Raw genomic sequence first — 14983 nt, forward strand, 5'->3', positions numbered from 1 at the left:
GCAATACCACCTTGAATGCAAGTGCCATCTTGAATCAGGCTGAGGGCCACGCCCTAGAGATGGTAGAGCAATGAGCCAGAAGGAACTTTGTCCTTTAGGCTTTGTGTAGCCAAGCTGCCTAATCAGTCATAGATCACTTACTTCCAGACTTTAATACAATACAGACTAAATTTCTACCTTCTTTAAGCACTGTTTGCTGTCATTGTTGTTGTTATGTGGAAAATGACTTTAGATAAATTGCTTTTAAGAACTATAAAATGTCAAAAGGAAGATTTAGAAAAAAATAAGCAAAATTGCATGGAACTGGCACAAAAAGACACACGGATTAGTGCAACAGAATTGAGAGCCCAGAAATGTACCTTTGATTCTATGGTCTATTTAGTATATGCCAAAGGAGGCGAGGATGTATAATGAGTAAAATGACAGTCTCTTTAATAAGTGGTGTTGGGGAAACTGGACACAGATATGTGCAAAAAAAATGAAACTGGATTACTTTCTTATGCCATATACAAAAATAAACTCAAAATGGATTAAAGACTTAAATGTAAGACTCAAAACCATAAAACTCCTAGAAGAAAATGGGCAGTAAACACTTTGACATTAGTTTTAGCAATATCTTCTTGGATATGTCTCTTCAGACAAGGCCAATAATATTAAAAATAAATAAATTGGACTACATTAAACTAAAAAGTTTCTGCACAGTGAAGGAAGCTATCAACAAACCGAAAGGACAACATACTGAATGGGTGAAGATATTCACAAATGATATATCCGATAAGGGGTTCATATCCAAAATATATGAGGGATTCATACAACTCAACATAAAGAACCCCCCGAAATATCAAAAATAGGCAGAGCACCTGAATAGACATTTCTCCAAAGAATACATACAGATGGCCAACAGATACATGAAAAGATGCTCACCATCACTAATCATAGAGGAAATGGGAATCAAAACCACAGTGAGATGCCACCTTATACCAATCAGAAAGACTATCATCAAAAAGTCGACAAATGTTGGTGAGGATATGGAGAAAATGCAACCTTTGAGCGTTGGTGGTGGGATTATAAATTGGTGCAGCCACTATGGAACATAGTATGGTGATTCTTCAAAAAATTAAAAATAGAACTGCCATATGCCAACAATTCCATTTCTGGGTAAGGGAACAAAAACACTGATTTGAAAAGATATATGCACCCCTATGTTTATTGCAGAATTATTTACAATAGCCAAGATATGGAAGCAACCTAGATGTCCATCCATAGAAATGAATAAACAGAACAAAACGAAACAGAAGCAGACCCATAGATACAGAAAACAAAATGATGGTCGCCAAGGTAGTGGGAGGTGGGGGAATGGTTGAAAATGTGAAGGGGAGTTAAAAAACAAAAGACTTTTAGCAGTTATTAATCTTTGGAAAACTATTTCTATATGAGTGGGGTTCTCTTAGTTTTTGGATGTCTGAATATATTTTTATTTTCTTCCTATTTTATTGAGAATTTGACTGGGTAACAGTTTGACAGCTCTTTTCTCTTAGCATTTTGGTATTTGGATTTGTTAGTCTCTTCTTTCTGGTATTTATTATTGTCGATGTGGAATACACTGTCATTCTTCAGTTAGTTCTCTTTTTTATTGTATCTTTAGTAAGTTTTAAGATTATCTGTTTTTCTTTGATTTTTCTGCAATTTTTCTACTATGTGCCTCGTTTGGACTTTTATATTTATTAGTTTTTAATTTGCCCTGATTGGCTTTCAAAAGGAGCTCTAGATATGATATTTTGTATATATTTTAAAACTGGGAAAATTTCAGGAACAATATCTTTAAATACTGTCTTTGAACTTTTCCTCCATTCTCTTTACCTAGAATTCCAATTAGACCCAGTTTCTCTTTCTTTTTATTTCAAGTTTGAATATTTTTACCTCCTTATTCTATATTCCATGTAGGGTAACCATGTAATTTAGCATGCAAATGAGACACTTTTGGAAGTTAAGAAAGGTGCTATGACGATTAAATATATAATTATTTCAATATTAATTTATTGGCTGAAAAATTTTTATTTGCTGTTAGACTGACAAAAAAGATATTCAGAAAGTATTTTTAAAAAAACATTTTTAAAAGCCACATACCCTTGATCTCTAAAGCAAAATAAAAAGTACTTCCTCATGCTGATTAATTGAGCAGTAAGGATAACGGACGATTTTCCTGTTGCATATTCATGTACTTAAATGAGCTTGTTCGTCATATTTATTTCCAATACCAGGTCTCTGGTATTTTTGTGAATAATGTATTTTTAAATATCTCTTTTTATCGCTCTTATATTCATGAGATTTACTGCAGTGATATTCGCATTTTTTATTTAATGTATTTGAAATTATTGATTCCTTCAATTGACTATTCTCTGACTGTTAAGAATACAGTCTTTATAGGTGCTGAGATAATGCTGAGCAAATTCTGTTAAATGAAGGATATTCCCAATCCTAACTTTATTGATATTGAATTATGTAAATATTTTAGCTTCCATTTAGAAAAACTTTCTTCAAAATGTTTTGTAAGATAAATTCAAATACATTTTTTGTCCATGATTCTTTTGAATGTTTCAGTGACTTTAAATCCTGAATAATTCTAGTCCTCAATTTTGTAATACAGAATATACATTTATCCAATCAGAAATAATTGTTCTATCAAAGTATTCTTTCTAAAAGTTGAGGTATTCCAAAACATAATTTTTAAATGTTAAAATGATATCTTTTATATCACTGAACACTCATGAATTATTTTGTTTACTTTATTCCCTAGTTTTGTAGAGATAAACTTTATTCCCTAGTTTTGTAGAGATAAACGTCAGTGTTTTCCTAATTATAAGCTGTGTTTCAATCATTATAATTTACTAAAAGCTTTAAAAACAAAAATTTTTGTTCCATTTGTTTATTTCTTTGATATATATTTCCCTCTGATTTTCTACAAAAGTAATGAAAACTTACAGATATTATTTACCAAAACATTCAATATAATTGTCAGCCACTTAGGTTCATTTATAAAGTAGTTCTTCAGATATTCAGATATCTAAAATATAACTGATGAGAAGGAGCAAAGGGATAAATTGTGTATTGACATGCTGAAGTATTTTTTGGTATCCAATACAATGAGATTAATCGTACAAATTTTGAAGGTTAATTATTCTGCTTATATAAAAATATTTGCAAAGCGTGTCAACTACCACTTCTATTTTGATTGGTAAAGTATCTCAGCTTGTTTGAATGCTATTTGGATTATGTTTGTACCATAAACAATTCCAATTATCTTTCCATTTCATAGATGATTTAGTGAGAATATTAGTTTTTAATGTGACACTATGCTCCATTAAAATCTGTTTATATTATTAACTACCAAACAAATAATTTTTATCTTCAATGTTTACCTTTTTAAGTGAGTTTCAGCAGCCCCTACCAGAATGTCAGCTATTTCATTTTCAAGAGAAAGAACTTTCAAGAGCTGTATTTTTATTTCATGAATTGGTTGAACACAACCTAACCGTTATTTGAATCGACTCAGTTTTCTATTTGAAAGACTCTGATAAAACTGAGATTATTATTGAGAATTTTGTTTTCCACTAATGGACCCAATACATTAATAGCTTTCAATTCTGTCTTGGTACACGCACAAAGAACTTGAAATTAAAAATGTAAACTGTGGAATTTTACTTCCTTTTTAATTTGGATGCCTTTTATTTCTTGCCTAATTACTCTAGCTAGGACTTGCAGTATTACACTGAACAGAAGTGGCAAGTGTGAACATCTTTGTATTGCTGCTGATCTTAGAGGAAAAACTTTCTTTCTTTTTTTTTTTTTTTACCATTGAGTGTGATGTTAGCTGTAAGCTTGTCATACATGGTGTTATTATGTTGAGATATGCTTCTTCTATACCTAGTTTGTAGAGTGTTTTTGTCATGAAGGAGTGTCGAATTTTGTCAAATGCTTTTCCTTCATCTCTTAAGATGATCATGTGATTTTTAGCCTTCATTTTGTTAATGTGATGTATCCCTTTGATCTGCTTATGTTGAACCATCCTTGCATCCTAGGCCTGAATCCATTAGATTGTGGTGTGTAACCCTATTAATGTGCTGTTGAAAATGGTTCGCTAGTGTTTTGTTGAGAATTTTTGTATCTATGTTCATCAGTGATATCGACCTATCCTTTTCTGTTCTTTATAGTGTCTTTGTCTGACTTTATTGGGGTAACACTGGCCTCATAAAGTGAGTTTGGAAGTGTTCCCCCTGTTCTAAGTTTTGGGAAGTTCGAGAAGCATTGGTGTTAATTCTTTAAATGTGTAGTAGAATTTACTAGTGGAGCCAAATGGTTCCAGGCTTTTTTGTTCCTGTTGTTGGGAGGTTTTTGATTACTGTTTAAATCTCCTCACTTGTGTCTACGGCCATGCCACCCTGAACAAGCCTGATCCCGTCTGATCTCGCAAGCTACGCAGCGTCGGGCCTGGTTAGTACTTGGATAGGAGACCACCTAGGAAGACTAGGTGTTGTAGGCGTAAAAAATAAAAAATAAGGGATTGTAAGGTGACAAGGTCCTTGCAATCTGTGAAGTCGCCTGAAAAAATAAAATAAATCTCCTCACTTATTATTGGTCTGTTCACGTTTTCCATTTCTTCATGATCCAGTCTTGGTAGATCGTATGGTTCTAGGAATTAACCATTTTTTCCTAGGTAATCTAATTTGTTGGCATATAATTGTTAATGGCAGTCTTTTACCCTTTTTATTTCTGTGGCAACATTTTAATGTATCTTTGTTCATTTTAGATTTTATTCGGTCTTCTCTCTTTTTTCTTAATTAATCTAGCTAAGGGTATTTGACCAAAATGCAAGGTCATGTTCTGTTGAGAGGGAGGAATATGATTCACTTTATACAGATATACATTAGTGTCATCTTTGGGTATAGTCTTTTTAAAGTAACGCCTAACTTTTGAAGTAGATGCTGATGCCTCTGCAGAAGATTTAAGCCTGTGGTTAGTGATATGATCATAGCCCCCACGATAAAGAGTAATAACATAGTCATTGTCAACTTTCGCGAGAAATGAAAACTTAGTACTTAATTTTTCATTATCATACACTTTATTTTCTTGAGCTCATTATGCCAAAAGTTTAAGTAATAAAACAAATAAGTCGGTGTAGATTTACACCACATAAAAAAATGGTGGAATACTGTAGCAGGACGTTCAGATCCCTCTCTGGCGCGACGGCTCAGCCTCTAGTTCCTGTGCTATAATTTCTCATTCTCCCCACTATTCTCACCTGCTGGTGGCCTGAAGGCTTCACGCAAATCTTACGCCACAGCATGAGCCTTGCACTGTTGGTGGGTGGAGCTGGCAGGAATTGTTTACTTCTCTACTACCATCCAAGGCTGGAAGGAGACAGGGATTCTGAGCCACTTACTAATGAGTGCACTCTGTTTTTGCAGTAAGTTCCCTGGCTACTGTCCTTTGAAAAGAGGTATTAGTCCTGCTAGTTTTGGAAACTATCGGGGAAAGCCAGCCGGGTTTTTAGAGATGCATCTCATATACTACTAGAGAAGACCTTGGCAGAAGTTGGACTACAAAGTGAAAATACCAAGCTCATCCTGGCATGTTTTAATACAACTAATTAAAAATTAAAAATATGGGACAAATGCTAAATAGGATAGGGTGTTGGAGCAAAACGCGTAAACTGAGCTCTTCTCTGGCTCTAGATGAATTCTTCAACACCATCTTCTAATTTATAAATACTTTATTCTTTGGGTCCCTTTCACAGTTTATTCCTTTTATTTGCTTAAAAATTTCGCTGAGTATACTTTTCCTTTGCAAGCTTTCCAATTGGTTACCTTTGCTGTTTATTTTTTATTGTTTCATTTCTGCCTCTTTTAAGACCTCTATTAGTTTAATATTTCTTTAATTTTTAAAAATTTTACCGTGACAAGAACACTTAACATGAGATCCGCCCTCTTAACACATTTTTAAGTGTACAATACAGTATTGTTGACCAGGGCATGATTTGAAGAGCGGATCTCTAGAGCTTATTTATCTTGCTTAACTGAAACTTTATACACGAAGATTACTTTCTGTGTGTGTTTTACAATTTGGATTTGGAGGTTCAGCTTGAACCAGGAATCTCTCTTCTCTCCACGGCCACCCCTCCCTGTCTGGCAGTTTTACAGCATTGAGGTCACCTTCTCCTGGTCCTCCGGTTTCCCACTCCAGAGCCAGAATTCCTGCCTTAGACCCACGTGGCTGGTGTTGCAGATACTTTGTTTCTGTGACTGTGGACCTTTCTAATGGATGCATTTTGGGTAACCATTTGGCTCCTTGTTTCATGTAGCTTTTCTTCAAAATATCTCCTTTTAAAACTGTCACCCCATTTCTAACCCTGACACATGACTAAAATTTTAATGTTTTGTTTCGATTTGCTGTTATGTCCCATATAAATGTGACCTTGGCTTAAGTGGCTCCACCAAAAAGGACATATCACACAATGCCACTGCTATCTGACATGATGCAATAGTTTCCGTCTTCTTCCCTTCTTTTCTGTAGGAGTTGCTGTTGGTGCTTCAGCCAGCTCTCCCCAGCAATCGCTGTTTTTAAGCACCGAGAAACCTTTATCTTAGTTTGTGTTTCCCCAGAGGCAGACTTTGAGACAAAGATGTGAATGGAAGTATTTTTTAGCTTTTTGAAAAATTTAGGGAACGCAGGCAGGGGAGTGTGGATATTGATATACTCAGGGGAGTGTAATAAATAAAGCGTACATGAAGCCAGTTACCACTGAAGCTTAATCCTGAGGGGCATCTCTGGCAAATGGTGTAAAACACGCAGTTATTACACCTAGGGGCACCAGAGCTTGGGCATATCCATGCCGGCTTCCATCAGTCATCGGCCGAGGCTTGTTCTCCGTCTCCACCCAGCCCTTCCAGCCTGCCGTGTGGTGGGCAGAGTGGTTTTCCGTGTTTTTAGAAGAAGCCCACCAGCATGGAGATCCAGATTGCTATATTGTGACTTACAAGAAAGGTATATTTGGTCATTCAGGTGACCAAACTACATTCCTCATATGTATTCTTTGTCTTTGTCCGTCTGTGTTCCTGGCTCACAATGCCCCAAGCCCTGGACCTTTCCTGTGATGAGAGTAATAAAGGTGTCTTTTGTTAGGTTAATGAGATGGCCTTTGGAAAGGCCTCCATGGTGGGGGCTGGCTGCTTAGAGAACCACCCAGGTAGTTAGAGAGTTGGAACTTTCAGTCCCCCTTCCCTCCCTTCCCTTTTCTGGAGGTTGAGTCAATCGGCATGGCCAGTGATTTAATCAATCGTGTCTCTGTAATAAAAGCTCCATAGAGACCCATGAGGACCGGGTTCCGAGAGCTTCCAGACAGGTGGGAGAGTGGCCCCTCTGGTGACGGGCTGGGGGCTCTGCCTCCCTCCCCACATACCTTGCCCCATGCATCTCTTCCCCTGGATGTTCATCCGTATCCTTTACTGTATCCTTTTATAATAAACCGGGAGACGGAAGCAAACTGTTTGCCTGAGTTCTGTGAGCTACTCTAGCAAATTAATCGAATCCGGAGGGACGAGGGGCAGTCCTGGGAATCTCTGACTTATAGCCAGTTGGTCAGAAGCCCAAGTGGCAACCTGGACTTAACCACTGGCATCTGAAGTGGAGAGGGGAAGTCTTGTGGGTCTGATCCCTGAATCTGTAGGATCTGATGCTACCTCTGGGTACATAGTATCAGAATCAAGCTGAATAACACCCAGCTGGTGTTACGGAGAATTACTTGCTTGGTGTGAGGGAAAAAGCCGTGCACATTCGCTAAACAGAAGTGTTCTGTGTGAGCGTGGCAGTGGGGTAAAACTCAAGGTGACACAGAAGAAAAGCACAGTAGCGAAGATCTGGGTTTTTTACCTACATGGATGAAAATCTGAGTTTTTCTAAAACACATCGATAATGATGGGTGGAGTTGTTCACAACACACAGAAATGGTAGGGTCCGAGGAATATGGACAAGGCACTGCCAGGAACCCTGGGGCTTCTTGCCGCAGACACCTGCGACTCCACACTTGGAGGATCTCTCGGGATGCAGGGGCAGAGTGTGTCTGGGAGCTGACCCTCTGGGAAGCAGCAGTCGATCAGTAATTAGGGGAGCCGATGGAAAAATGCCCCAACTCTTTGTCATGTGTTCTGGGGACCTCAGACTCTGTCCTGACTGCTGTATGCTGCTGACTCCCATTCCGGGGACCTGAGGGGTGCCTGGAGGGACAGTGGGAGATAGAAGGCCAAGGAGTAGGATCCTCAGGTGCCGGTCCAGTTCTGGCAGCTCATTTGCTACGAGTATTAGGGCCACCACTTTCTCTGTCTGTGGGAATGACCCACTCGTCTCTATTGTTCGTTCTCTCCCACTTCATGGGCAGTGAGAACCAGTCAATTCTCTTTGGCAAAGTTTCTTTGAAAGAACAAAGTTCTAGCAATTCTGGGTACTCTAGGGCTCCTCTGCGAGCAGTTTTGAAGGGAAGACACAACAGAACACAGAGAAGGCGGTGAGTTTATTTTATAGACTGCGACACAGCCCCCAGCCAAGTTCCCTAGAGGAAACCATCTCCGAAGGAGTGGGGAGGAGACAAGGCCACGGACGAGCTCAGTATACCCGCAGGGTGTTCAAGACACGAAAGCGGTTTGCTTCGATGGGTATCACTGCCTCGTTGTTGGGGCAGATGTTTAGTTCACGAACGACATCAACCACTGTGGCTATTGTTACAGTGTCTGAAAGAGACAAGGACAAAGATCGTCGCCCATAGCACTCGGACCCCCGTGTCCTAACTTTTCTACTAGTGTCAGACATCGCCACACTGGGACTCAGTTTCCCCAAATCGTTTGCAAACGTGTCTCCCTATTAGCTTTTCTCACACAGCCCCGCACCTTTTGAACCTGGGCGCGGCCTCCATCTGCTCTTCCCCTGCCTCCTTCCCTCCTTCCCCTCCATCCTTCCGCCCCCCACTTCCGCTCCGGATCTGGGGCCACGTTTCTGTGCAGCTTCCCCGCCCGGGGGGTCACTCTTCCCGTGGATGACTCCTCTACTTACTGTTGGGCTGAAAGTCCCAGTAGAAGGTTCTTGGGTAATCTGGACAGAGGCAGGAGGTGAATTTATAGTTAAAAGGACCATCGACTGGACGGCTGCTTGCCAGGTAAGACTTAATCTGGGAGGAGAAGGTGGAGAGAGAGAACGCAGAGTTAGTCTGGGGGCGGGGTAGGGAGACAGAGAAGAGAGGGCCGAGGAGGAGGAGGGCAGTGGCGCCCTCAGAGGGCGAAGAGCAGGGGCACGGCGGGCAGAGACGTTGCGGGGCGGGGGGTTCGGCTCTCGTAGCATCATTTCAGGAGCTAAAGTCTCGGTCAGAGCTTTCTGTCCTCGCGTCCTCAGACCCCTGCGTCAGCACACGCGGCGAGGGCTCGGGAGGAAGGAGTGAGCGAGCCCCGGCCGGGAGCTCTCCTCCTGGGCTGCGTCCGTCTGCGGGGCTGGCTGCCTTGGCTGCCGGCCGGGGCTTCGGGAGTTGGCGGGTGGCCGCGGCCTGACCGCTCGGGTGCGGAAGGCCAAGCCCGGCCTCGATGCCGGAACGGTGACCGAGCCCCGGCTGTGCTCCTCAGCAACTCTGCGCCCTTTCGAAATGAAAGTGACCCCCGTCCCTCTCGCTTTCCTCAACCGGGAGAGAAAAACTTCCTTGCCACACTTGGCTGTTAGATGAGCAAGTGAATCCTCGAAGGTGGCTTTCTTTTGTCCGGTTAGTGTTCGGTGCAGGGGATTAATCCTGGCGCCCACACCAAGGGGCCTATGGACAGAGTTGGGTTCGTCTGAGACTCAGATGGAGAAGAGTTGCGTCTTTATGTTACTAAGCTCTCATGAAATTGAGCATACTTTCCAGCGTGAATGTCCTCCACAAGCCACGGTGGCATGAGCAGTATGTGCGATGTCATCATGAGGAGAAACACAGACTTGTTCGTGCCACATTACAGATTTAGATATCTCGAAATAGTGCCTGCCCTCAGTGCTACTCAAAAACACACGGGGATTTATCATTGGGCTGCAAGGTCAGGGCCGGGGCCATCTGCCTGTCTCCTGCAATGGCCCAGGTCATGGGCAGCTCTGTGCCGAATAGCCCATCGGCCCCAAACAGAGAACTCAAGCGTTCTCGCTGTTGAAATTTTACTTAGAATATTTCGGAGATCCTGGTATCACTTCAGAGAAACCTACTCTTGCCTTGTTTTACCTTTTTATTGCATTTACAACAATATGTCTTCAAGAATCAGAAATTTCAACACTCGAATATTCCAAACAAAAAATTAGGACCCGTTGGATATCCAGTACGATGCGTGTGGTTTGTGGTCAGACCAGTGCGTAGTTTACGGTACTGATTCAAGCTAAGCAGCCACAGCCATCACGTGGATAGTTTTAATAAAGTGAAATTTAATTTGTCTATATTTTAAATGTATTGCCTTTTCAGCTAATGCGTCGCTAAAGAAACATATATTACTGTATGACAGGTTGATTTTGAATAATTTTATGACCATTCTTCGATATGGTACTTTTCCTATATAATTTACACATTAAAACAATTTTCTGATAAGGGTTTTATAGACTTCACAAGATGAGCAAAATGGTCCCTGCCACACATGGTTAAGCACTGTGGTCATCACAGGTTTTCTTCAGCCTTAAAGGATTTCACTATCTTTACGTTCAAACACATGACTGAGAGTGTAATGTATTCTATTTTAGTTTTGTATCTGTGATCCTAATATCTCACTTGGTCAAAAATTTAGTTGCAAAACTTATAATTAATAAGAAGGGATTAGGTGCAAGAAACTTTACACAAATAAAAATTATATTTTCTTTAGATTTTTAAAATCTGAAGATGTTTTATAGCTATCAATTTATATTTTATCAAAAGCTGCAAATAAAAATTGGTTGTCAGAAATAACATTTTCCCATAAATTCTTTCTCATTTTCAGTATTATTTAGTCTTTGAGATTCCTTGTCCTTTACTTGTGCTTGGGAAGGTTTTTAAAAGATTGCTTTATTTTACTGTACTGGCATTGTTCTGAAAACACCATCTTATCCATCACAGTACTGTCGATTACACATATTATTTTCACACCCGTCACTTTCTCGGGGCGGAAATGGACGTGCACGTCTCTTCACCACCAGCCCCCACCATCCTCACAGACTCTCGTGCAGACATCCTCATCCCTTTCATCAGCTGTGGTTATGATAAATAAAACCCAATACTGAAAAATTATGACTCGGCCTTTCTCCCGCCCCAAATTAATGGTTCATATTCTTGGACCGTGACCACAAAAATTTGACAAAGCAGTTAGGCGAGTCTCTGCGCTATGATCAGAAATGTTCTGTTACAGGCGTGGGCCGTTTCTAGCATGGATTGTAATGAATAGCAATCCTCACGCTTCCAGTTTGGTTTTTCTATTCGATCATTGCTCTTAAATCTGACTGGAATTAGGAAGCTCGTGCTGTGGATTAATAACTACTTGTGCTGCGAGGAGGTGTCTTCCAGAAGAAGGCGGTAGAGACGCGTGGGTCTCAGGCCTAGAGCAGCGGCAGGCGACAGGGGCAGGGTGTGTGTCTGTGACAACACCTGGCAAGACTGCCGACGAGGAGAAAGACGCACTTTCCCCTGCGGGAAGCGTGTCTTCCTCGTGACCCTGGAGCAGCCAGACAGGACGGATAATGCTCGATCCTCTTGCTACTGAAAGTGCGTCCTGGGACCCTCCGCTTCGGCACGCCCCGGGAGTGGGTTAGGAACGTAGAAGCTCTGTCCTCCCCCAGACACACTGACTCAGAATCTGCATGTTCGCAGGGTCGCCAGGTGAGTCACGGTCACGCATAGTGCCGTGTGAGAACCTGCTCTAGTCCAGGGACTGGACATCCCTGCCACTACTGCTGAGTTGGGAGGAAGGGAGGGGAGCGTGTGGGCTCCTGTCAAGGGAGGGGAGGCTGGGACAAGAGTCAGCTTCCCACGGCAGAGCAGAGCAGAGCAGAGGAAGGGCGAGATGGAAGCAGCCTCTGCTCAGGGCTTCCTGGCCAGGAGGAATCCCATCCTGCTCGCCCTCTGCGGCAGAGCCCTGTCCCCACCTGCCTCAGCCCGCCGCTTGGGGTGGCAGCGTTGCCTTCTGAGTTTTCCCCTGTCGTTCCCCCCAACCCCCCATCTCAACAGGCATGCCCAGGACCTTGGGGGGACTCTCAGCAATTCTCCCCCAGCTCTCATGCCTCTCCCCGTCTCTTCCATCTTAGCTTTGCTTTCTGGCCACCCCTCCCTCGTCTCCTTCCCATCCTTCCCACACCGCAGTGGTTCAGGGCTCCTTCATCTGTAAGATGAGAACAGAAATCTGCCCCAGGCTCCTGGGATTGTTCTGAGGCTCAAGTGCGTAATGTATGAGAAAATCAGGAGCACGAGGATTGCTATTCATCACATTATTAATTATAGTATGCAGCCTTCATGTGAGAGGTTAATCAATTGTATTTATAATTAAGGAGGTGGCTATTTCTTGAGTTCACTCCCCTGGCCTTCTACTTACCACCATACATTCTCTCAATTCCGTTTTAACTACCAGCTTCAGAGTGACTTCTTCATTTGCTCTCGTTGTTTGGGGGATGTCCACGTCCATGATCATCACCTTTCGACTGGTTTTGGGAAGAAAGAAGCAGGTCAGCGAGCAGAGATCAATCCATAAGAGAGAGAGGCCACCGTGAGCAGGGTAGACGGATCAGGGAAAGCGGAAGGGGAAGGGGAGGATGGGAGTTGCAAACATTGCTAAGATCAGAATTCCCTGGGAAGTTTTGCTTTCTGGTTGGTTTGGTTATTTTGTACTGATTTAGTTTTGCTTAATAAAGCAACTTGGATACAGTACTTTATTTAAAATGGAACATCTTTTTTCCTTCCATAGACAAAAAATAAAAAACAGAATAAAAGAGCAACACCACATGCCATTTCCTAGTAGAACCCTAGTGGTCCTGCTGATTGTCCACCGAGTGGGAGGGCTCACGTCATCATTAACAGAATCGCGTTAAACCGTAAGCATCTAGGGCCCTGGAGGAGTCTGTGGGACCATCCCCGAAGACTCCCCTCCTTCGCTTCCTGGTGGGGCCTAGGAATTTATACCGCTTTAGTCCATTTGGATACAAGACCGTAATTGGGGATTTGGACATGAGGCCACATCCGGAAGCATTAGGTACTACCCTATATCAGGGCTCACACCACCATCTGATAGGAAAAGTACACGGAGACAGAGAATTGTCAAGTACCCACTTCGGTCAGTGAGGGCTGTGCCCAGGACCAGCAGAATTACGTTCTCTGCCCTAGAGACTCTGGGAGAAGCTCCTTCGGTGTTGGGTGAGTCTGGAGGGCATTCAGCCTCTGGGCCTCCAAGCTTCCCAGCCCCATTTTCCTAAGGGGAAGCGTCAGATTCCAGGGTTCCATCTCCTGCGCCAGTGGCTCTAGCGCTCAGAGGTCCTCCCACTCGTAAATGAATTTAGGATTGATAGGGTGACCAGCATAGCTGGTGACTCATCATCCCAGTTTGCCGGAGGGTAAGGGGTTTCCTGGGGCGAGGGGCTTTCGGTGCCAAAACCAGTTGGTCACCCTAATTAGCATAGCCAGTTTCAACAACTTGCTGCCTCTCAAGAGCTAACTGGAGTGACATCTGTGTCAGAACCTGTCCCCACTCAGGGTTTCTGGGACACTTGCCTCCATTATATCAACTTGTCGAAACCCTGAATGGTTTTCCTCCAGGACAGGACATCTGGTCATGCCACAGGGGGTACCACCAGAACGACAACCCAGAAACCCAGTATTCCAAACCCTGGCCCTGCAGAGAAAACGCCATAGTGGTCGAGTGTCCCTGCTTCTCCCCAGAAGTGGCTCCATGTCCTACTTCATGTTGCTTGTCCCAGTTTTCTCGCTTCCTTCAAACATGTGCCCTCAGTGAGCGGGCTTCTGAACCTGCGCTCCCAGGTCCCCGTGGGGGAGGGTGGCACTGGTCCTCACATTTGTGTTCGGGCTTCAGAATAAGAAGCTTCAGGGTGAGCTCAACCTAGGACCACGGGGCCAAGGATCAGTGCCCAGGGCCTCTGATCATTCACTGAGTCCTGCAAGAGCCGCCCGGAGCTATCGTTGGAACTTACAAACCTGCTCACCCTTCTCTCCTAGGAGGCAAGGTGCGAGGAGGTGAAGTTTACTGAGCAGAAATCTAACAAAGGCTTAGGCTGTGGACAGGATGTAGGTCAGAGCCCTAGAGAAAGACTGGTTGTTAATTACAGTCCATACGTGCACTGGGGGCCTTATTCTTATGGGTGACTTAGAAGCACCCAGGGGAAATGTGAGGGCGAAATCGATGGGCTTTTAAGAGGAGAGAGGTGGGAATTGGCATGGGTTCCTGAGAGCTCCTGGGATTAGAGTTCTGGGAAGTTGAAAAGGTTTTCAGGAAGGGATATGTAGGTGTCCAGGCTAGGAGCGGAGCTCTCCCCAAGGTGTGTGGTGTGTGTGTGTGTGGTGTGTGTGTGTGTGTGTGTGTGTGTGTGTGTGTGTGTGTGTGAAGGACAGAGACTTGGCTTACTTGTCTTCCTGAGCTTTGTTGGTCCCCAGCTGCAGACAGAGAACCAGGAGCAGGGTGACATGGCTGGGCCTGAACAGGAGCTGGAGGGCGTGCATGCTGGATGCGACAGTATCTGACGTCCCAGAGAAGCAGGTTTCTGGTGCCCAGCACAATATTTATATGCAGAGCAGAGGAGTGGAAGAGCTGCCAGGCAGATCCCTGTGATTAATCACCCGTTCCCCCTTTCCTCTCGTGATCTTTCCTTGTTGAGCCAGTTTGTTATTCTTTGGAGAAAGTCAGCATTCATAGAGTGTGAGAGTCTGGGAGAGAAGCTGGATTATCCTTCCTTATTTTCTCAGTACCAGAGT

General features: G+C 43.2%; 1 protein-coding gene and 1 pseudogene across 1 annotated transcript; one reads left to right on the forward strand and one right to left on the reverse strand.

The window, feature by feature from the left end:
* Positions 1-4421: 4421 nt before the first annotated feature.
* Positions 4422-4540, forward strand: LOC120601342 (uncharacterized; annotated as a pseudogene).
* Positions 4541-8563: 4023 nt separating this feature from the next.
* On the reverse strand, positions 8564-14783 carry PIP (prolactin induced protein). Its single transcript, XM_039860547.1, has 4 exons — positions 14637-14783; positions 12600-12705; positions 9100-9214; positions 8564-8780 (listed from the first exon to the last, which is right to left on the reverse strand). The coding sequence occupies exons 1-4, from the start codon at positions 14729-14731 to the stop codon at positions 8656-8658; spliced, it is 441 nt and encodes a 146-aa protein (XP_039716481.1). The 5' UTR covers positions 14732-14783; the 3' UTR covers positions 8564-8655.
* Positions 14784-14983: the final 200 nt, after the last annotated feature.

This window comes from Pteropus medius, unplaced genomic scaffold (genome assembly GCF_902729225.1).
Source record: "Pteropus medius unplaced genomic scaffold, Ma_sr-lr_union100, whole genome shotgun sequence".
Classification (NCBI taxonomy): Eukaryota; Metazoa; Chordata; class Mammalia; order Chiroptera; family Pteropodidae; genus Pteropus; species Pteropus medius.